This window comes from Mustela nivalis (genome assembly GCF_964662115.1).
Source record: "Mustela nivalis genome assembly, chromosome: 12".
NCBI lineage: Eukaryota > Metazoa > Chordata > Mammalia > Carnivora > Mustelidae > Mustela > Mustela nivalis.
The window spans coordinates 39,580,446-39,604,310 of NC_139031.1; the positions used below are offsets into that span (position 1 = coordinate 39,580,446).

At 40.5% G+C, this 23,865-nt stretch overlaps 1 protein-coding gene across 49 annotated transcripts in view; it reads left to right on the forward strand.

Moving 5' to 3' along the window:
- The window catches only part of ELMO1 (engulfment and cell motility 1), a 521,082-nt gene that overhangs the window by 248,107 nt on the left and 249,110 nt on the right, over positions 1-23,865 (forward strand). For all 49 annotated transcript variants that reach the window (XM_082693119.1, XM_082693114.1, XM_082693121.1 and 46 more), the window contains one exon: positions 5,767-5,871. In XM_082693119.1, the coding sequence (XP_082549245.1) occupies positions 5,767-5,871 (105 nt within the window). The remainder of the gene's footprint in view (positions 1-5,766; positions 5,872-23,865) is intronic.

The window sequence follows — 23,865 nt, forward strand, 5'->3', positions numbered from 1 at the left end:
TGTTTCTTAAATTCTACATACGAGTGAAATCCTATGATAATTGTCTTTCTCTGACTGACTTACTTCACTTAACATAGTACCTTCTAGTTCCATCCACATCGTTGCATATGATAAGATTTCATTTTTTGGATGGCTGAGTAATATTCCATTGTGTGTGTACACCTAATCTTCTTTATCCATTCATCTGTTGACAGATATCCGATAGAGCAGGCATTTAAATTAAGAGTTACTGCATAACCAAACCCTTGTACAGGGAATCAAGGTTCCAACTCCATCGGCTGGTGATGTAAGTCCCTAACGTACTCTCGCTTTGGGTTACTGTGGCATTAGAGCATTGGTTCTCAAAGTATGGCCCAGCAACCATCAGCAGCACCCGGGAACTTATATGAATGCACATTCTCAGGCCTCCAGATCTACTGAATCAGAACCAGAGTGGGGAAGGGGCAATGATCTCTTGGAACAGAGCCCCTAGGAGATTCTGATTACTCTTGAGATTTGAGACCCACTGATTTAGGAACATGTTCTCAACTATGGTTAGACATGGGATCATCTGGGGAGCTTTGAAAGTTTAGTTGCTTGGTTCCCACCCACAGTTTCTCATTGAACAGATTTGGGGTACAGCCTGGACCTCAGGATTTTTTCAAAGCTCCCGAAGTGATTTTCAGGTGCATCCAAGGTTGATAACTGCACTTCAAAGGAGCCTGTTGAAATGCTCACGGAGTCCTTTTTCCTGGATGGGAGGTGAGGAGTGGGAGGTATGTGTAGTTTGACAGAGCTCCCAAGTGGTCTATTGTACCAACTGAACACTGCCTCCCCTTGGAGAACCTGACCTTAAACAACCAGCCTCATGAAATATCCTTGAGAGGGCTTTCCATGGACTGAATATTCACTCAATGTGATTTGTTTTAAAGGTTGCTTTTAATGCTATATTTGTGCAGCAAATGTAGACACTCGTATAGCACAAATATTAACTCCTAAATTCTCAAAGGCTTTCCCTACAATATGCCATCTGGCAAGCATTATTGTAATCATCTCTTTATTAACCACACTAATGAAGGACTAGCATGGCATTGGTAATTGAAAAACACAGATCATTTAAAAATCATTCAGGCTAGTGCTGGCCCTGCTTTCCTAACCAGGAAGCATTCAGGAGTAGAAAATATTGACTGATGACAGTTTCCTACTTTCCCTGAGGAGTGTAGTAGAGGTATTAATACATCTTATTTTAGTCAGAAATTTGAGAAATAGAAGTGAGAGGGTTCTAAATTAAAATTACTTTTTTTTTTTCCTGTATCAAGGAGTCTGTTTTCTCAATGAGAAGCCCAAAGCCCAAATCAGACAAACAGTGAATATATTTAAATTGCATTTGTACATTGGAACCCGTGGATTCACAGTGTGCTTTAGCAGAAGTGGCACGGGATTTGAGGAAGCAGTGGGTCTGGATTCTAGATCTTATTCTGCTATTGCTTGTGTTATTTGAAATGAGCCTTTCAGCCACCAGTGGGGCCCCAAGTATGGTCCCCATCCAGCAGCATCAACATCACTTGGGAATTAGTTGGAGATTCAGAGTCTCAGAGCCATTACAACCTTTCTGAATCAGAGACTATGGGGTGAGACCAGGACATGGTGTTTTAACAAGCGCTCTGGGAGATTTAAATGGCTGCTCCGGTTCGAGCATCATCGCTCTCTACCAGTGTACTGTTTTCTCATCTATTAAGTAAGGCTGCCAGCCTAGCTAATGTCTGAAGGCCATTCCAGCTGTCCAGTGGCCTTGGTGTATGGCCTGGAACAGGTTGTAAGGTTCTCCATATCGGGCCTTGAATCTTTCCTTAGATGTGTGATTGAAGTAACTCAGCTAAAACGCTAGCATGTGGGCAACAGAAGAGAAACAGAGCTCTGGGAACTCTATACCCATCCCTCCCCACCCCAGAATGTTCAGTAGAAAATAAACTGTACTTTCTTTAATGGCTTGGTACCATTTTTCCCAAAGTGATAAAGCCCGGTGCTTTGGAAGGGGAGGCAGACTCTACCCCCTTCTCTGGGGGCCCAGAGCTGTCTGATGTGATTCACGGAGTGGCGCTTCTACGGGCACTAACAAATGGCATCTCAGAAGGATGTGCAGGGGTACACAGGCTTTGCAGTAAAACAAGGGGAAATTTTAAGCTATTTATCAAAGCTCTTGCAGCTTCCATTTCAAGACAGGTGGAAAAAAATAACATGGAACAAGAAAAGAAAATAAATCTGTATCCAGAGCATCTCATAAATAAGAAAGGAGTAGGGAAGCTGTTGGCCTTGCTGGATTCTCAGAGTATTTTTGTCACAGTATAGAAAGCTTTCAAATGTTTTGGCATGTAATTCGTATACTTTTTTTCATTATCGAAATCTGCGGTTGTAAAATCGTTTCACTGGCTATTAAAATCAAAAGAGAAAAAGGGAGCAAGCATTTTAAGGAGAGGGAGAGAGCATGAGAGCACATAGTTCCCCCACAAATACAAAATAATTTTTTTTTTCATCTGAAAAGCAGTGATGCTTTATAATTTAAGACAAGTCATAGGAAATCAAAGACCATTTTCTAATTGGCTTCTGTTCAGTGAGAGCCTGTTTGTTGGAGACAATAGGGCATGGTTTATTGAACACGAGAGCGCCTTGGGTCTGTTATGTCTGGGAGATGGAGCAATTACAGCTTTTATTAAAAGGGATGGATCGCAGGCCCACATGGCCGGAGCAGATGACGTTGCTTGAGCAGAACCGCAGTTGACGAGGGCCTGCCTTGGTCATCTCTGGGAAATTCCCAGCAGTGTCCAGGTGACCAGTGACTCAGCACTAAAATCCTGGTCAAAAGCCCAAGCTCGGAGTTCAGATTCGGGCTCTGCCTCATCTTGACTCTGCAGCTCTGGGCAAGCTCCCCAGCCGCCAGCCCGGTTCCTTGTCTTTTGGAGCAAGATAATAACAGAACCTATGTAGTGGGAGTTTTATGAGGATTAAGTGCTGGCTTATGCAAGGCACTGATGCCTGATGAGGAGCAGGCCTTATTGTATTGGGACTATTTGCCAAAGAGCTGTCTGTCTCTTTAAAAGAATCCTTAAAATAAATCACATGATTTCTTAACTGTGAGACCTCCTTGAGAGCAGCAGCGCCCTGTTTGATACCCTCCGTGTGTGCCCAAGGAGGGGGATGACTGATAAGAGGTTCCGTTTGGATCCCGGGATCCCAGTGGGTGCAAGACAGATGACTCTTGAGCCGTGAGGACCTGCTGCCTGGTCAGCTTGCCTGACAGAACTCTGCGGGGTTATTCAAACTGGATTCGGAGGAACTAATTTTTGTCATTTGATTTCCTTTTGGTGTGCCTATTTTGGGAATGGACTCAGGCCAATGCTAGAAATAGGTCTGAAGTAAATGTCATGTTTTTCTCGCTTACATCTGGCACACTCTCCTTTGTTGGCTGGGCTGTGTTCGGAGCAGCTAATATTGATTAGACTGGATTTTTCTCAAATACACTTTTCTTAGGCTATGTGAAGTCTGCGTGCTAGCAGTACCAAAATAAATGCATTCGACTTATAAGCCAGGGGTAGGGAACAAAGTAGGAACAAAAGCATGCTGAGACATATTGTCCAAACAAGCCATTGCCTGCTCTGCCAAATCCAAGCTGGGAGGCCCCAGGCGAGCTTCTTGTCTCATCCGAGTGGCAGTTTCCCATCCATAAAAGCAGGGACAATAGCAATAATGTCCAGCACCTCATTATTATTAGAGAATGCTTGTAAAGCACCAGCTCGTGCCGGCCCTCAGGACGTACTCAGCAAATACCAACTTGTAAAATGTGACTTTAAAATGTTAAAATGTAACATATCAAAGACAAAATAATAAATTTAGGTATAATGGAGGAATTCCACTCTTCTCTTCTAAAGAACTAAAGCGGTCCTGAAACCTTTCTTTACAAGTTAACTTTTCAGACAGAATCTCTGGTCATTTATTTCCAGCCTTTTGATCCCCTTGTTCTTGAATACAAGCCTGACCCTCTTACTCCAGTGAGTATCAGATGAAGGCTGAACCCCACTACATTTGATCTGCCCAGTGGTTTTCATTTTTGTTATAATTAGATTTATTTTAGGAGATATCTCTTTCTTATCCTAACTTGGGTTAGGAAAAGATCTTGCCAACATCTTTTTTTTAAAGATCTTATTTATTTATTTGAGAGAGAGAGCGAGAGAGAGCGAGAGCGCACAAGCATGGGGAGCCGCAGGCAGAGGGAGCAGCAGTCTCCCCTGCTGAGCAGGGAGCCCTATACAGGGCCTGATCCCAGGACCCCAGGGTCATGACTGGAGCCAAAGGCAGACGCTTAACTGACTGAGCCACCCAGGTGCCCCAAATCTTTCCAACATCTTAAGTTAATCAGAATAAAATGCTAACATAAAATATTGAAGTCACTGCACTGACCCAACTTGATAAAGAGATATGGACAGAGAAGCTCTCGAAACTGAAATGGGCCAGTAGTCCTATAATTTCAGATGTCCTTTATTATCTCATAATTTCTTTTTCAAAGCAGAATGGAAAAGACAGTTTAAGTACCCTTCAGTAATGTAGAAAAGTGTCAGTCGTTTGAACCTTGAACAAGTGAACAAGATGGTCTCCCTGTACTTGAATTAGAAAAAATTGCAGTGAACCCAAATTTCCCTGGTAAATCAGAGATTCAGCCTTTTTATTAAGACATACTCAGGAACAAAACAAAAATAACTTAGTTGCATACAAATTACCTGGGTTATGAGGCAAAAGCAGTTTTCTTTATTATCTCTTTAACGTTTCTTTTTCATCTCTTTTTTTTTTTTTTAGAGAGAATCTTTTTTTTTTTTTTAAAGATTTTATTTATTTATTTGACAGAGAGAGATCACAAGTAGGCAGAGAGGCAAGCAGAGAGAGAGAGAGAGAGGAGGAAGCAGGCTCCCCACCGAGCAGAGAGCCCGATGTGGGACTCGATCCCAGGACCCTGAGATCATGACCTGAGCCGAAGGCAGCGGCTTAACCCACTGAGCCACCCAGGCGCCCTCTTTTTCATCTCTTTAACAGCAAAAAAAAAAAAGACTTTCATTAAATCATTTACCATTTAGATTTGAATTTTCGGGACAGATCTTGGTGATCATTTATAATGATTAATGATGGAGACTGGTTTGCAGCTCTGAGCAGCCATCTTGTGGTTTTAATGCATGATCTTGAACATATGGAGAATTTGCTGGGCTTGTTTGTAGCTATTATTTTGTCTCTGTGGCTTTCGGCCCTGTGTGTACTGACCCCAAAGCCAGAACACTGCCTGGTAGCAGGCTGATGCAGGACCGTGTAGACTCCTGAATTGTATCAAGTGTCTGCCTCGGAGGCCTGCAGATGGAGTAAGCCTGGACAGATCATGAAGTACATGGGTGGGTCCAGCTATACTTAGCCCTGACCCTTGAGGATTAGGAAAGTGCAGAAGGATGAATGCCAGAGATGTGGCCTCATCCCAGGTCTTCTGCCCCAAATGCTGTTGGTTCCACCAACCGCACAGATCCCTGAAGGGCGGTTTTTACATTATTTTCTTTTCCCTACAGGGCCCTATGCCCATGAATAATCCTATATTTCACTCTTCAGCTGAGTTTCCTAACCCTGGATAGGAAATCTGCACCTGTAGAAAGAAGCCCCCACCCTAGAAGGTTCACACGAAGAGAGAAAATCATGCTCCTTGATTATTTGGAGCTGGAGAGAGAATTAACCTGATCAAACATTTTGTTTCCCTCACAGAATCATGTCAACCCCGCCATGGACTTCACCCAGACGCCTCCTGGGATGTTAGCCCTGGACAACATGCTGTACTTCGCTAAGCACCACCAGGATGCCTACATCCGGGTAAGCATGAAGTGTCTCGAAGCTGGTGTAGGTTTCCTACTGAATTTGAATTTCTAACTTGCAGATATGGATGGATTACTCTGAGATGAGTGGCCCCAGAGTTGTGACTTTCCCCGTTCTGTAAAATAAATGTCAAAATTAAATCAAGAGGGACACTTGAAATCAAGATTTTTGACTTAAATTTTCTCATGTGATGACATTGAAAAAAACACAACAGATACCAGAAAATGTCTTACCTATAGTTGAATAATGGATTATGACAAAAACTCTCAGACTTAAATAACAAGGAAGGAGGATGAACTATCCACCCCAAACCTGCACAATCCCAGCATTAGTGGAGACGCCTGAGGCTTATTCCACTTGGTAGAAAAGAGACTGAGGGTTCTCTCTGGTTCTTCTTCTGTTCAGTCCAATGCTAGAGACATGATAAGATAAACACAAAGAGAAGAATGGGAGAAATGGGGAGGAAAGAGAAATGCCTTTTCTCCTAATTTGTAGCAAACTAGTGAAACTCTCACTCTGGAGAGAGAGACAGACAGACTCCTTTGTGGGCAGGGCAGAAGGAAACCAGAAGGAAGGCGCCCCCTGCTGAGTGGGCAAGACAGGTGTGGGAAGGACCAAGTGGGAACTCCCAGGAGCCTAGGGATGGTGACATAGGGCTGCTCCAATGGAGGCCCTGGATTTGTGCTGACTCCTACCTTGTCTTCAAGGAAAGGGGCCCAGATTCAGTAGGGTTGAGGTATATCATCCAAGATTGAGATGGAGGAGGATATGAATAAATGGACAAGGGAATTGTGAGTGGTTGAAATGACTAGCCCTTAGCTTAGAAAATACTTGATGAATGAATTGCCTAATGCAGCAAGAGTAAGGCTCAGACTGGAAGATGAGTCTATTACACTGACGTTCTCTGTTAGATCCCCCTTGGCGGCACTGGCTTTCTGGAGACCGGGGTTCAAGACCTGGCACCATTGGGGTCTAGTGATATAAATGTGAGCAGCTCCTTTTGTCTAGGCTAAAGTTTCCCTTCCAAACAAGGAAGCAGTACTTCCCTAGGAGGCATTTGGAAATGTGTGGGTAGGTTTTGTTGTCGCCATGCCAGTGGGGTACTGCTGGCCAAAGCCTAGAATTATGGGACACTCTGCACGTGAAAGATTGTTCTACCCAGCAGTGACCCCCTTGAAAAAAGTCATGCCAGATTTCTGAGTTCCCTGTAGGCACTATATTTTAATTTTATGTGTTTTTCTATATATGCGGTTTGACAAGCTTTGATTTATACTGATATGTTATTTATAATTTGATTACGTAAAGGATTTTATGCATTCCTGCAGACAGTTGGGGATCAGGTGCTTGGTCAGAAATGCAGTCTTTCATAAGAAAATTATTTTTTCATGAGAGTTTAATTTGGCTTATATGCACGTATATTTATTGCACAGATTTTTTTTTCTAGGAATATAATCTGCTCTCACAGTAAGTAAATTAATATTGTTGAGATACCTTATCATATATAGCCTTGGAGGGTTGAGTATGAAAAGAAGAAGCCAAATAGAAATTGAATTTAGCATTAACTGATTAATGTCTGTGGATGAAGGTTTCCAAAATTAGAGCTTATTGATGCTGAATGTATTGTTAATTGCATAAGAAGCATATGTCTCATGAAAAGTAATTTAACGTTTAGAACCCATTTTCCTTAATGCATTCTCCAAACTGTCATAAGTAAATTTAATACATGACCACCTGAAAGAGCTTGACATCTGATAGAAACTTGAAAAAAATAAAACTATTTGTAGGGACACCTGGGTGGCTCAGTTGGTTAAGCTGCTGCCTTCTGCTCAGGTCATGATCCCAGCATCCTGGGATCGGGTCCCTCATTGGGTTCCTTGCTCAGCAGGGAGCCTGCTTCTCTCTCTGACTCTTCCTGTTTGTGCTCTCTCTCTCTCTCTCTCTCTCAGAAATAAATAAACAAATAACATCTTAAAAAAAAAACTATTTGTAAAGAAAAATGTGGCCCTTTTTGTCCACCTGCCCTTTTCTTTTTTATTATTTTTATTCACATGCCCTTTGCTGATTAGATAGTATCTATATGTGAGCCTATCTATATCTCTGCGTCTATTACTGAAATGTCTGTTATTTTCTCAAAAGTGTCAGTTTCCTGATGTTTTCTGTGTCCCTTCTGACTTTAGGGCATTAACTCCTGGATGGAAAGCCAAAGCTATTTACATGAACAATTGGGGTTAGGGGACCACATATAAAGTCTGAGGCCTTCTGCAAGGAAGTTTCGGGGTGACTCTGGAAACAGTTATCCCAGTAATAGTGAAATGCTACAGGCGGCGGAAACCGTCGTCTCAGACAGCTAATTAAATTTTGAACTATGAGCTGAGTGGTCTCTTCTGAAACGTAAAGTTGGGTTCCTTTTTAGAATAAGCTTATATTGATGAAATTTGCTTTGTTTTTGACCAGATAAATTTCCTGCCTGAATGTAGTTATTCATTTGTTACTTATATCTTTCATTCAATAAATGCTTATTCTGTACCTGAATATGGTCTCACCCGTCACTTTGCCAGTCACAGTACAGTTGAGATCTTTAAAAGGAATTGTAACTCACACGTACACACCTGCACACAGGCGCACACACAGATGTTTCCTCTTCGCCCCGACACCCCCTTCCAGCTCTCCTCTTCCTTCAAACACCGTGTATTTGTACTTTTCTGAATTGTCTTCTTGCCCTATGTTCATTAATCTGCCACTCACTTTCAATACCCCGTACCAAGGCTTCCACTCATCACTTTCCAGAAGCTGTTCTCCCGCCAAATGGAGAACCGCACCCCGCCTACCCCCCACCCCCTTCCCACCTTTGTCTCAACTGCCTTTCCATTGACACTGGATACTGTTTGCCACTGACCAGGTTTTTTTTGTTTTGTTTTGTTTTGTTTTTTTTTGTTTTTTGTTTTGTTTTGTTTTGTTTTGCCTGAAGCCAGTCCTATCTGTCTTGGTTCTCTTTTTGTCCATTCCTCTTAGTCTCCCTGGGGGCTTTCTCTCCTTCTGCCTGTCCTTCTAATGCACACCATCCCAAGGACTCCACTATAGACCTTGTCTCTTCTCAGTGCCTCAGGCTGCACATGTTTTCTGAGTCACTATCAGATGCCCAGCAGGGAGCTAGGTGATGGCGATTCCCCAAGGATCAAGTCCTCCTGAGTCCTGTTCTTGAGGAGTTTACTGTCTGGAGATGGAAAGGCGGGGTGAAGAGATAAATACCAGGCACTTTCCAAGCCACTTGGAATGTATTTTGATTGGGTGGTGGTGGCACAGGGAAGACACTGGGGACACAAGGGAGAGTCAGGTCTGGAAAATTTTCCTGGGGGAAGTGGCATCTACAGTAAGACCTACTGGATAATGCTAGACAATCAGGTGAAGGAAAGGGGAGAGTAATCCAGGTGGAGGGAGACATGCAAACAAGTGTATAAAGGTGTGTTGCCTTTTTTTAGGGAACCAAAAATAGTATAGTGTGGCTAAAACGGGGAGTGCTGAATATGATCTTGGCTTGAGGCAGATGTGGGTTGGTTCATTACAGACCCTAGAGGCCCTGGGAAGGTGTTTATTTGGACTTTAACCTCAAGGCATTGAAGAATTTTGGAAGTGCTTAAGTAAAGATGATGGGAGTTAATTTTAGAAAAACCACTTTCCTGCCAGAAAACAAATGTGAAAAATCAAGATGAGACAAAAATAAAAATTGGGGAATGTAAGGGGAAATGGAACTAAGGTAGTGTTTAGGGCACTGGGGAGAAGCAGTTTGAGTGGATTATCTTGGAACTGAAATAAACTGGGCTCTCTCTGAGGAAGAGGGAGGCGACTGGCTTGAGTGAATACAAGGATGGTCATGTCATTAATGAGACAAAGTGTGTGTCTCTAAGGGGCTGGACATTTGGCAACATCCACAGCCTTATAGGCACGTGGGACATCTGTCCAGTGGATGTACATGTCTAGTAGGCGGTGAGATGTGAGCAGCAGAGTTCAAACCCAGGTAAACCCCACATTTGGTAAATTCTATGTCCTTAACCTTGATCATTACCTTTAATCTGTTCATGTAGATTATTGCTGTTTTGTCTTACTGGCCTTCCTGTTGAAGTCTAGTATCTTCCTAGCCACCTTCCATGCCAGCTTCTAGGATGATCTTTCTAAACAGAGTTCAGAACCCTTTGGGAACTACCCCTGGCCCATAAGCCTCCCTCTTGTGGTCCCTGGCATATCGTAGATTTAAATAATTTCTTGTTAATTGATTACAGACTTTCTTTAGTTTTTATTTAAATGGCCTCTTGCCAAGGATTAATTCCTATCATTTTCCCTTTTAACAACTACATAAAGGTATATATTTTTTGCAACATGAGTTTATTAACCAGCAGCCTTTTCTTATGTGTTATTTAAATGTACTCTGTAACTGGGTAGTCATGAAAGCACTGGATGTAATTGAATTACCCCACACATGGACAGGCCCAGAACACGAGGAAGAATTGCAAATCTGAGCATCCCACTATGCCTGGAGTAAAATCTGGAGGCATAGCATGATTTGAGACTTCTGGGTCTTATTTACTCTGGGCATAATTGCTTTCATTTTTTCTGGAAATGCTTTACTCCCCAGCTCTCCCCACCAAAGCTCTCTCTGTGAGAGGTGGAGGGTGGCACTTGGCTCGTTCCCTTGAGCCTGCTGTCATTATTTCACAGGCAGGATAATGGTACAGAGCTGAGCGTGTTACATGTTTTGTTTTTGTTTGCTTTTTTTTGTTTTGCTCTTTTTCCCCTCCCTGGAGTGGCAACTCTTTAATACATTGGAAAAAAGAAGATTAGCGACTCCACTGGAAATAAAGCCTTTGGACTAATAACGTGTATTCTTGTTGTATTTAATTATTCATTGGGAGCTGCCGAAAAACCCAAAATGACTTGGTTTTACATTTGGTTCAAGAGTCATGCTGGCTGTTGTGGGAGTCAGGATTGAGCCACAAAGCAGGAAGTAATAACGTGGAAATCTCTGGTCTCCAAAACGGACGGTAGCCAGGTCTGAGGAAGAAGGAGGATCATAAAAATACTTAAGACATGTTCCAACTATAAGAAAGAGTGGCTTCAGGATGCAGTTCAGTCTTTATGGTCCCATTTGTTATCCCATGTTTGATCCGAGAAAATGTGTACCTAGAGGAGGTTGGGCAGCATAAGAGACATGTTGCATAAGTTAGCTCAGACTTGAAGAAAATCCTTGAGAGAAGCACTGTCATCACCATTTTGTAGACTCAGGAACTGGGATCTGGAGAGGTGTGGAGAGTTCCATGAGGTCAAACAGCTAGTAGACAAGCAGAGCCTGAACTTAGGTCTTTGGCCTTCCAATCTTAGCCTCCTTCCAGTCAGTCTCCAGCTTCCTGTCTCTGGGCTTGGAGTGTGGGAAACATAACAGTGCTGTTCTTGAAATGGAGGGAAAGAGGACAGAGTCCAAGACACATGATTAGATTGATGATGCCATCAAGGAAGTGTTGGTATTTACTTACCGTCTTCCTAAATCTAGCCTCATCAGGAAGTCATTCCTAAAGTAAGAGAGGTGGTCCCTTCTCTTTCCATTTAACTACAGACTTTTTAAACTGTGTCACATTGTCTCTATTAAATTGTAAATCCTCTGAAAACCTAGGCTGCCTTTTTCCTCTACGTTACCATATTACCGAATATGTGCCTGAGACTCAAATGATGTTATTTAAAAGAATAAATGAGCCTGGCAAAGGTATCATTGCAGAGCTTTCCAGATTTCCGATGTGGTTGTAAGTTTCAGACTAGTGACATGAGAAGTGACATTTGGAAGATGAGGGGAGCTTCAGAACCTATTGTCAGTCATCTGTCTCCCCCTTGGCATTGCAGCCAGACAGAAGCATGCTGTGCATTAATCCCAGGCCCTAAAGACGTCAGATAAGCTATTTAAATGTGCAACAATAAAAGCCAAATGCATGCAAATGAGATATTTCTGTTATTGCTTACATCTTTTTCCGTGGAAAAAAAATTCACACAGAAAAGGAAAACAGCCCATCTTCTTAGATGCTGAAAAGCATCTAACTAAAGGAAGAGGAATTCCTTTAACATGCACGTTTATTCATTCACTGACCCACTCAGGAAATATTATCAAACACCTCGCATCTGTCAGGCTGGTGACACGCACAGTGGATCTAGTGGTCCACAAGAAGAGCGGGGTCTAGTTGGTAAATAGCAGAAATTAGAACAGCAGGCAAAAGAAGAGAGTAGAGCGTTTTGTCGAGGTTTTGTTTTTTTTTTTTTTTTTTTTAATTTGCTTGTTTGTTTGTTTGTTTTTCTCCGCCTTGGGGTTTTTCTTGTTTCCTTCTGGATTTTTAGATGTGACCTATCCTGGGCAAATCTACCAAGTCACAAAACCTTTACTTGATAGTTCTTTGCCGTTTCCCACAATATCTTGAGCAGGTATATGTTTCACCATTTTATAAATTATCATACTGTTTAACTCCATCGAGTCACTTAGGACTCGCTTTCTTAACCAGTGACTTAATTTTAAGGAATGGCACTACTTCTTAGAGAAATATTCTGGTGTTGGGTCAGTGGGGACTAGAATAAACCTGACCCCTCTTGTATGTTTTCTTTGGTATAATATTTGTCATAAATAAAATGTTTTCTTAATGAAGCTGTTACGGAACTTGTATAGTATTTCTGAAATCTTGAGGTTTCTAGTAACAAAATTAAGAGTAAACACTGGAAACTACTTGTTTTTCACGCAGCCTGCAATTTTTGCCTCCTAATTTATGATGAACATTTCATCTAATTGGAATATTTTTGCACCCTGGGTGACGATGCTGGATGTTAATGGTTTTCCCAAGTGGGGAAAAATAGAAATCCCTTTAAAAATAAGATGAATTATAATGGTTTCAGGCCGCTGTGAACCAGGGCCCATGTATGTTTCAAATGTTATACCAAATCAGAGCAGAAATATTTATAATACATGAAGTAAATTCAATTATGGGAAAAGATGGATATTTGTACCTAAGAATTGTTTTCTCAAGCTTCTTCCACTATTTTTATCCATTTCACTTTTTTTTTTTAACAGATGAAAAATTTAAAGTGTGTTTATACTATTTCAGAACCTTTAAATGGAGTCTTCCTTCTCATGATGCATACAGAGTAAACAACACTTCTAAAAAATAGTTGAGAGAAATACTGGCTTAGACCCTAACTCACCACTGGGTTGTGGAGGCCTAGGTCTGGAGGCAGCACTGAAAAGAAAATGCTCTGAGATGACCTAGGATGAGAAAAGCTATCATCTTTTAAGCCTTTGCCTCATTTTGACTGCTTAACACACATTATTTGTAATCTTCCATGCAGTGCTCCCAGGGATGGGAAGATAAGGTGACCCTTGTACCCTCTTCTTCCAGTACACAGATCTCTGTTTGATGAGGCCTGCTTCAAGTTCAAAGCCGTTTTGGCGAAACTCTTTTTGATTTCTCTCTCCTGTGTCCGAGGGCGTAAACATACTTGTCATAGCAAACACAGAGCTTGCCACGAGGTAACCACTATGCTAAGCACATATATTAATCTTTTACAACACCCCTATGACATCAGCAGTGTTGTTATTTCTATTTTACAGATGAGGAAGCTGTCACACAGAGAAGTTAGGTGGCTTGCCCAGAGTCACACAGCTGAGGAAGTGCCAGAGCTGAATTTAAAGCCAAGTACTCGGCTTCCAGTGGCTTTTAGGGGTTTGTAGATTCATATGGGGGGGGTCGCAGCTGCAGTTCAAATGAGTCTGCGGTTGGGTTTGTTTAGTATTTTTAAAGGGAAGAGAATTTGAATTGCCTTTAGGCAGGGCACGCATCCCCTCTTCAAATTACCATGAGCCCCAGAACTCTCTATTACAGCCTGTCTGGCTGCTTCATGCATTCTTGTTACCTGCCTTGTATCTGAGGGACTTGAGTTAGCAATCACCGATGCCAGTGGTCTACAGCGACCTCTGTGAAGTTCTAGATACATTATCAGCACGCAGTAGGTGCTCAAGCCATTTTCTTTGCCTTTTCCCTTTCCTCGTCCATAAAGTTGTGCTTGACTAATGCTTCGTCTCTCTCTCACTAAGAATAAAGCGTCTAAATTTCAGCCTCCTGAGGGCAGGCAAAAGGAATAGGCATGCTTCTCAAATTCTCCGGTTGTAAACTTTAAGGAAGAAATGTCATCAGATCTTATTATAAGTACACCGGACCGGTGTTCCTGGGGCTCCAAGCATGGTCAGCCTTCCACACGATGTCAGACCATGCAGTGGGTCCCTTGCTGCCCACTAGCTGGCATTTCAAGGAAGCAGGAACCAAGGATCCTACATGAACTAAGGCAGGGTGCTGATGGAGGCAGTGCTGAGTTTTAAAATAAATTAAGGAACTTTTAACATTTCGAGGGGGAAATTGGCAGTTTCCCAAGCGGCATAATTACAGGACAGTGTGTAATGTGTAATTAAACTTAACTATGAAGCAAATGATTGGAATAAAGCTTGGTGGCACATCATTTTTTGTTCTCACAGTGCTGACAGATCCTCCCCTCCCCTTGTCCCTGAAATGGCTTTAGCGGCAATTGCTCCTAATTTTTTTTTAAATGAAATTATATGTTGCCAGTTAAACACACAGTTTCGTGTAAAGGAACCTTTTTTATTTGAACGACGTTTTCCTTCTAGGTGATCTGGAGCACAGAATCAATTTGGAATAACAAGGACCCCAAGGCATAGCCTTGCTGGGACTTTAAAATGACTCTTTTTCTATTAATTCATTTACATACTTTATACTTTGCTTTTATTTTTATTCTTTCTTTGACCAAGGTCCACAGCCCGGAGGCTTGTTTTTATGTAGCCTTTTCATGTTACAAAAATAGCGGCATTAATTTCATTGATTGTGAATAACCAAGCTGTTACTGCCAGTCAGGACCCCCTGAGAGTGTGAATATATGTGATTAGATTTACTAATTGCACTGGAAGGCATAATTTCTGACTTCCAAAGTCAGTGATTTGAATGGGATGCTTCAGGCCTTGGGATGAGATCATTGTTCAATATGGGCTTGCTTTTGTCTTTGAAGACCCATTATCTGAGCAAAGGCAGGCAGGTTTCACAGACATGACCTACTGGACATAACAGTGTACACGCTCTGTGTTCACACCACCTGAGTTCTTTTGGTACTTGATTTAGTTTCTGGAATCTGAAGCAGATTAAAACATGCTAACTACCTGTTTCCTTCTCCTTGGCTACCAGCCCAGGCTGGGTATTAGGTTCAGAATATTTTTTTCAATTGTGTTATGTTAGTCACCATACAATACATCATTAGTTTTTGATGCACTGTTCCAAGATTCATTGTTTACATATAACACCCAGTGCTTCATGCAATCCATGCCCTCCTTAATACCCATCCCCCATCCCCCTAACCCCCTCCCCTCTAAAACCCTCAGTTTGTTTCTCAGAGTCCACAGTTTCTCATGGTTCACCTCCCCCTCTGATTTCCTCCCCTTCACTTTTCCTTTCCTTCTCCTAATGTCCTCCTTGTTATTCCTTATGTTCCACAAGTAAGTGAAACCATATGATAATTGACTTTCTCTGCTTGACTTATTTCATTCTGCATAATCTCCTCCAGTCCCATCCATGTTGATGCAAAAGTTGTGTATTCATCCTTTCTGATGGCTGTGTAATATTCCATTGTATATATGGACCACATCTTCTTTACTCATTCATCTGTTGGAAGGACATCACAGCTTTTTCCATAGTTTAGCTATTGTGGACATTGCTGCTATGAACATTGGAGTGCATGTGGCCCTTCTTGAGAAAAAAATGAAGCTACATAAAACCAAGCTACATAATGAACTCTGTGTAGTGGACACACTGCAAACCTAAGCCCAGTGTGAATTATAAGGGTAGAAACTGCAGACGTCCTCCCTAGAGGACCGGTGAAGCCCTGAGCTGATAGTCACTGTCCTGAGATCTCTTAGATTCTATAATACCTTTTCATTCTTTCTCCAAATGGACCTCTCTCAGTCCACATTGTCCATTTTCATATCTCACTATGCTGAACAAATAAATATTTATTGAGTACTTGCTCAGTGACTAGCTGCCTCCTTTCTGCTGCATTGATCAATAATTTGATCCTCTTCTTTGATTATACATTTTCTACCTTCACGGGACAGAACTCAGTAGCTGCCATGCTAGAGATTTGCTGTTGTTTCTTCCCGTTTTGCTCTCATTGCTGCACCACATCATAGTGCGGAAGTTCCAGGAGCTGCAGATCACTTCTGCATGTTTTTTAAGGAGGAAAGTTTTCTGGGAATCCTCTCTCTTTTGTGTGCCTAGAGTTGGAAGGTGCTATAGGCCTCATTGGCTTTCCAGTTATTTTTAAATAATAGACTTTATTTTTTAGAGAAGTTTTAAGTATACAGAAAGATTGAGCAGAGATACGGAAGGTTCCCATACATCCTCCTGCCACGCTGCCACTCACAGTTTCCCCTATCATGAGCACCTTGCATGAGTTGTGTACACTTAGTTACATTTGATAAGCCAATATCCTGCAACCTTGCTATCATTGCTCATTACTTCCAGGAGTTATTTGTTGAGTCTTTGGAATTTTCTAGATAGATAATCATGTCATCTCTGTACAGTTTTATTTCTTCCTTTCCAGTATGTATACTTTTCAAGTCTTTATCTTATTGCATTACCTAGGACTTTCAGTAACATATTGAGGAGTGGTAAGAAGGAACATCTTGCCTTGATCCTGATCTTAGGGGGAAAGACTTAAGTTTCCCAGCATAAGGTATGATGTTCGTTACCTGTAGATTGTTTTATAGATGTTTTTATTAAAAATTCATGAAGTTCCCTATCAGCATTATTTTGCTAGGACTGCTGTAACAAAGGAAAATGGACTGGGTGGCTCAAACAACAAAAATATATCCCTTCACATTTCTGGAGGCCAGAAGTCTGAGATCAAGGTGTCAGCAGGACTGATTTCTTCTAAGATCTCTCTGGTTTGTAGATGTTTGACTTCTCCCTGTGTTCTCATGTGGTCTTCTTTCTGTCTGTGTCTGTGCCCTGTGGAAGGACCCAAGTCATATTGGATTAGGACCTACTGTAGGGACCTCATTTTGACTTAATTACCTCTATAATTAACCTGTCTCCAAATAAAGTCACATTCTGAGGCACTAGGAATTAGGACTTCAGTCAATGAATTTATCCCAATTCATTAGCCCAATTGAGCCCATAACACCATCTACTCCTAATTTGCTGAGAGTTTTTATCATGAGCGGACATTGGATTTTGTTAAATGCTTTTTCTATGTGCATTAATATTATTGTATGATTCTTCTTCCTTTACTTGATGAATTACATTAGTTGATTTTTGAATGTTGAACCAGCCCTGCATATCTGGAATAAATCCCATTTGATTATAGTGTATAATTCTTGGGTTCTATTTGATAATATTTTGTTGAGCATTTTGCATCTGTTTGTGTGTAGTTTTCCTTTCTTGTAATGTCTTTGATTTTGGCTTAGATTAATGCTGACCTCATAAAACAAATTAGGAAGTGTTCCTCTGCCTCTGTTTTCTGGAACAGACTGTAGAGAATTGACATCATTTCTTTTTTTAAACGTTTGGTAGAATTCACCAATAAAACCATCTGGGCATGGAATGGTTACTAATTATTGATTCAGTTCCTTTAATTGATACAGGCCTATCCAGATTATCTATGTCTCCTGTATTTTGAGGAATTGGGCTTCTTCATCTAAGTTATCAGATTTGTGGGCATAGAGTTGTTATAATATTACCTTATTACCTTTTATTATCATTGGGTCTGTAGTGATGGCTCCTCTTTCATTTTCAACATTGGTAATTTATCTTCTCCCACTTTTTCTTGGTTAGCCTTGCTAGATTTTTATCATTTTTTAAAAGATTTTTTTAAAAGTTTATTTGACAGAGAGAGAAATCATTAGTAGGCAGAGAGGTAGGCAGATAGAGAGGGAGACGCGTCCCTGCTGAGCAGAGAGCCCAGTGTGGGGCTCGATCCCAGGACCTGGGATCATGACCTGAGCTGAAGGCAAAGGCTCAACCCATTGAGCCACCCAGGCACCCCAGAATTTTATCATTTTAATTGATCTTTATCACTTTAATTGATCTTATTATTTAATTGATCTTTTGGCTTCACAGATTTTTTTTGTGTTGGATTTCCAGTTTTCTGTTTCATTGATTTTGGCACTTATTCTTATTACTACTGTCTTCCACTTACTGCAGATTTAATTTGTTCTTTTCTGGTTTCCTAAAGTGGAAGCTTAGATTATGGATTTTGCATCTTTCTTGTTTTATAATATATGCATCAAATGCTGTAATTTTCCCTGTAAGCATTGCCTTTGCTGTATCCCACTCATTTCTAAAAACTCTATTTTCATTTTCATTTAGTTCAAAATATTTTCAAAAACTATTTAGGCTTTTTCTTTAAGCCTTGTGTTATTTAGATGTGTGTTGTTCAAACTCCACAAATATTTTGGTATTTCCCAACTACCTTTGGGGTATTGATTTCTGGTTTAATTCCATTGCCAAAGAGCATACTTTCTGTGATTTCTATTTTTTCTGTTAAGATATGTCTTATAGCCTGGATATGATTTATCTTGTAAATGTTCCATGTACGTCTAAGAAGAATGTGTATTTGACTGTTGTTGGATAATGTATCCTATGCACGTCAATTAGATCGAGTTGATTCATGGTGCTGTTCATTTCAACTGTGTACTTAATGATTATCTGCCTGCTGGATCTATAAATTACCAAAATATAGATATTCAAGTCTCTAAGCATAAAATCAGATTTGCCTCTATTTCCTCACATTTTTATCAGTTTTTGCCCAACATAATTCAGTGTTCTGTGGTTAGGTGCATGTATTTAAAAATTATTGTCCTTTGAACAATTGAACTCTTTGTCATTATCTAATGTGTCTCTTTTCCCCCTGACAATTTTCCTTGCTCTGAAGTTTGCTCAGAATATCTGAAATTAATATAGTTAGTCATTTTGTTTTAATTCATGTTACCAAGTGGGGGGTGCTCCAGTCAGATGGGGGTCACCAGATGGGAGTGATCCAGTTGGGTGGGGGCCAGCAGAGTAGTTGGTGAGAGAATTCACCCAAGGCAGAACAACAGAGTTTATTGAACATACCACAAAGGAGCAGCAGGCAGGACAGCAAAGGAAAAATTGTCTGCGACAAGGCAGTGGTGAAGGACCACAGTTAAAGAGCAGAGTGAGAAGGTACAGGAAAAGTATGGAATTTTTCCTTTTTTGGTAATCTTAGGAACTGTGCCTGGTTCTAGTTGGCAGTTAGGAATTGTGACTATTTCAAGGAGGGTCACTTAATAAGTCTGTTTGCATTGCCTCTGTATTCAGCTTGGTGGTTGCTCTGGGCCCTTTTACCTTACCCAGGTTTCCATTGGTCAAGCTTATTGCCTAAAAGTGGCCTCTACACCAAGATATATCTCTCTACTTTTATAATCTGTGTATCTTTATATGTAGAGTGGGTTTTCTCTGGACAGTGTGTAATTGGGCCTTGATTTTCTGACAGCCTTTGTTTTTTAATTGATATATTTAGGCCATTCACATTTAAAGCAATTGTTGACATAATTGGATCAATATCTACCATATTTGTTTCTGTTACCTATTTGTTGTCCTTTTCCTTTGTGTGTATGTATTTCTTTTCTTTTGTTTTTCACTCTTATTTCTACCCTCTCTGTTTTTAATTGAGCATTTTCTGATTCCATTTCTCTCTTTCTTTGGTATAGCATTCATACTTCTACTAACAATTTTTAGTTGCTGCACTAGAGTTTGCAGTATACTAAGTCGAAATAATGTTATACCACTTCACAGGTAGTGCACGTGCTTTATAAGAGATTATTCCCAATTCCTCCCTCATTCCCCTTATTCAAATCAATTATCTAGAGACAGTAATCACTCAATACATTATTGGTATTATTATTTTGAACAAACTGTTTTCTGTTAGATCAATTAAAAATTTAAGAATATTTTGTTTTGCCTTCCTTTACTTCTCTAATACCCTTTCTTTCCATTTGAAGATCCATATTTCTGATCTATATCGTTTTCTTTCTTTGTGAAATTTTTCTTTTAATATTTCTTGTAAGACAGGTCTTTTGGTGACAAGTTCTCTTATGTTTTTATTTGTCTGACAAAGTCTTTATTTCTCTCTTATCTCTCAAGGAAAAATTTTTTGGACCCAGAATTCTATGCTTTTTTTTTTTTTTTCATTCAAAATTTTTAAATATTTCACTCATTCTCTTCCTAATTCTATGACTTCTCAAGAAAAGTCTGATCTAATTCTTATCCTTGTTCCTCTTTTGGTAAGGTATTTTCTCTCTACCTCTTATTTCTTTCAAGGTTTTCTGTGTCTTTGATTTTCTGCAGTTTGCATAATATGCCTAGGTGTAGATTTTTTTTGTATCTATACTGCTTTTTCTCTGAGTTTCCTGGATCTGTGCTTTGGTGTCTTTAAGTAATTTTGTGGAACACTGAGCCATGTTTACATCAAATATTTCTTGTTACTTTCTCTGCTTCTTCTTCTTGTATTCTCATCACATGTGTGTTACAACTTTTGTAATTGGTCACAATTCTTGGATATTCTGTTTTTTTTTTTTTTATCAATTTTTTTTAAAGCCACTGAACCATGCTGATTAAGTTAAGAGTTTTTGCTGAAGAGGTAGGCAGAAGACAGATCGTGAAAGATGTTGCATGCTTTGCTAAATAGAGCATTTCTGCATTTATATACTTGACATATTGCCCTTCTGTGTGAGTATTTCCTTTGGATACAAGGTGTACTTCTTTTATTTTATTTTATTTTATTTTATTTTATTTTATTTTATTTTATTTTATTTTAAAGATTTTATTTATTTATTTGACAGACAGAGATCACAAGTAGGCATAGAGGCAGGCAGAGAGAGAGAGAGAGAGAGAGAGGGAAGCAGGCTTCCTGTGGAGCAGAGAGCCCGATCCGGGGCTCCATCCCAGGACCCTGAGATCATGACCCGAGCCGAAGGCAGCAGCCCAAACCACTGAGCCACCCAGGCGCCCCACAAGGTGTACTTCTAAAACTGCTATATTTCTAAAACTGCTATAGACAATAGCAATGGCAGAAATTTTGAGCTAGAGAGTGATGTGGTCTGATTTGCCTTTATGGAAGATCAAACCAATAGTATGGAGAATGAATTGGTGGTATCTGTAACTAGAAACAAGTCATTGCAATGGTCCAAATGAAAGATGAAGAGATTGATGTAGAAGAAGATAGCCGGAATGGGTTTGGGATAAAAAATTCCTTTTCTTTTCAGCTTAGGAAATTGTATTGTCTAATGTTTAACTCACTGATTCTTTCCTCATCCCTGACCAGTATATTAATGATCCCAACAAAGACATTCTTTATTTCTTTTACAGTGTTTTTCATTTCTAGCATTTTCTTTTGATTATTTCTTAGTGTTTCCATATCTCTGCTTACCTTGCCCACCTGTTCTTGCCTTTTGTCTACTTTTTCTGTTAGAGCCGTTAGCATATTAATCATGGTTCTTTTTAGTTCCTGATCTGAGGAGCCCCAAATCTCCACCATATCTGATTCTGGCTCAGATGTTTTCTTTGTCTCTTCAGAGTGTGTTTTTGCCTTTTAATATTTCTTTAAGTTTTTTGTTGACAGCTGGACATAATGTATTTGGTAACATGAACCAAGGTAAATAAGCCTTTAATGTGAGATTTTATGTTTATCTAGGTAGGAATTATCCTGAATTTAGGGTTTGTTGTAGCTGTGGTATCAGAGGCTGAAATTTGTGGTGTCAGAGGCTGGTATGTTTTTCTCACATCTGTTGTCTGTGTGTTTCCCTAGAGACTCCTTCAAAAATAGGGTCTGAGGCTTGTAGTTTTTTTTTACCTGTGATTTCCTGTTATTATAGAGGAGCCCTGTTGATGTGATGGCAAAGTATAAGGAGAAGGAAAGTGTCCTATAGTCCTATGATTAGATCTCTTTGTCTTTTTAATGAGCCTATGCCCTTGTGCTGTGGCCTTCACGTGTCCTTCTCAGTTCCTTTCTCCTCTTTCATATGAGACAAGAGGGCTGAACATGGCTGTAACCATGTTGGTTCGGTTCTGGTGACATCTATTTAGTTTAGACTCCGGTAAAATAGTTTCCCTTGAGCGCAGGTCACTGTTAAAGAGAATGGAATGCTCTGGGCTTAGTCCAAAATGATTACTTATAGCCCCCCCCCCCCCATTGAAGTTAGAGAGGATTTTTCTCTAACCTTTATCTTGAGAACATGGCAGTGTTCCTAGAGGTATAACTCATGAAAGTATGCAAGACTCCTGTAAGGCTGGGCCCTCAGAGGTTTTCGCTCTTAGGGAACATCCTGTGTCTAGCAATGTCAGTTATCTTTTGAGCATTCTCAGCAGGCTCCGGCATTGGCTTCTGCTCCCAGTAGTTGCAATCCTCAGTGTTTGTCTGTTTTTCCAGTTTTGAGGGTGACAGTTTGCCCAGTGGCCTCAGTTCTCTGACAGAACTTAGAAGAGGTGTTGATTTTCAGTTTGTTCACCCTTTTTCTTGTTGTGAGTGTGGGAGTGACAACTTCTAACCTTTTTACATGTCAGACAGGGAACCAGAAATCCCTTCGGTTTTCTTAGTAGGAAAAAAACAAAACAAAACATTTGAATTGAAAAATAGCTAGCAGTGTTGTTCCATTGCTGGAAATTCCTGTACTCAGTCACTCTTTTACTACAAATATCCTAGGATCTACTTTCTTGGGGGTTAAGCTTGGCTAAATCAACTTAGAACATTAATGTTTAAAATTTTTATGGCACTGAGTATAGGTTGCCACAAAAGACCCTTCCAGGAACTCTAAAATCCCTGGCTCAGAGGATTACTCTTCATTTCATTAAGACTTGGTTGCCGTTAACCTCCATCAATAAATTCTGTTGACTCTATCTACAAAATATACATACAATCCCACCTCTTTTCCCACCTCTTCTGTCCTTATAATAATCTAATCCTTTGGGTCACGTGGGTTGCTTAGCTGGTTAAGCATCTGATTCTTAGTTTCAGCTTAGGTTGTGATCTCTGGATGGTGAGGTTGAGCCCCACGTTGGGCTCCATGCTCAATGGGGAGTCTGTTTCTCTGCCCCCCCCCTCTCTTCTCCCCACTCCATGCATGTGCTCACTCTCTCTCTCTATCTCTCAAATAAATAAATCTTTTTAAAAAATAATGTAATTCAATGAATATTTCTCTTGTAATGTTGTGGTAGTCTCTTAATTGGTTCTTCCTGCTTCCACCCTTGTTCCTCTTGTCGGTTCTCAACACAGTAGTCAGAATATTAGGAAACATGAGCAATCTTTCTATCTTTCTAAACTTTTTACACATCTTGTCACCTCTCTGCTCAAAATTCTCCAGTGGCTCCCATCTCACTCTGTGTAAAATCCAGAGTCACGCCATGACCCCTAAGTCTCCATGATAATCTGCCTCTCCATCTTTATGTGCATCTTTTCCTTGCTCATTCCAGCCGCAGGTACCTCCGTTGTATTAGTCTCCTAGAGCTGCCATAGCAAAATACCACAGACTGACTGACTTAAACAATAGAAATTTATTTCCCAGAGTTCTGGAGGCTAGAAGTGTGAGATCAGGGTTGGTTTCTCTTTTTGGCCTCTCTTGGCTTGCAGACGCCTTCCTCCAGGCTGTGTCTTCATGTGGCCACCCTGCTATGCCCTTCCATCCCCCATGTCTCTGCTTCTTCTTACAAGGACACCAGTCGTATTGAATTAGAGCACCTCCCTAAGGACCTCATTTTAACTTAGTTGCCTCTAAAGTCTTTTATCACCAAGTACAGTCATATTCAAGATGCTGAGGTTTAGGCCCTCAACAAATGAATTCTGGGGAGGACACAGTTCAATCCACAACATCCTGCTGACTTTGAACATCCAAGGTCTCCA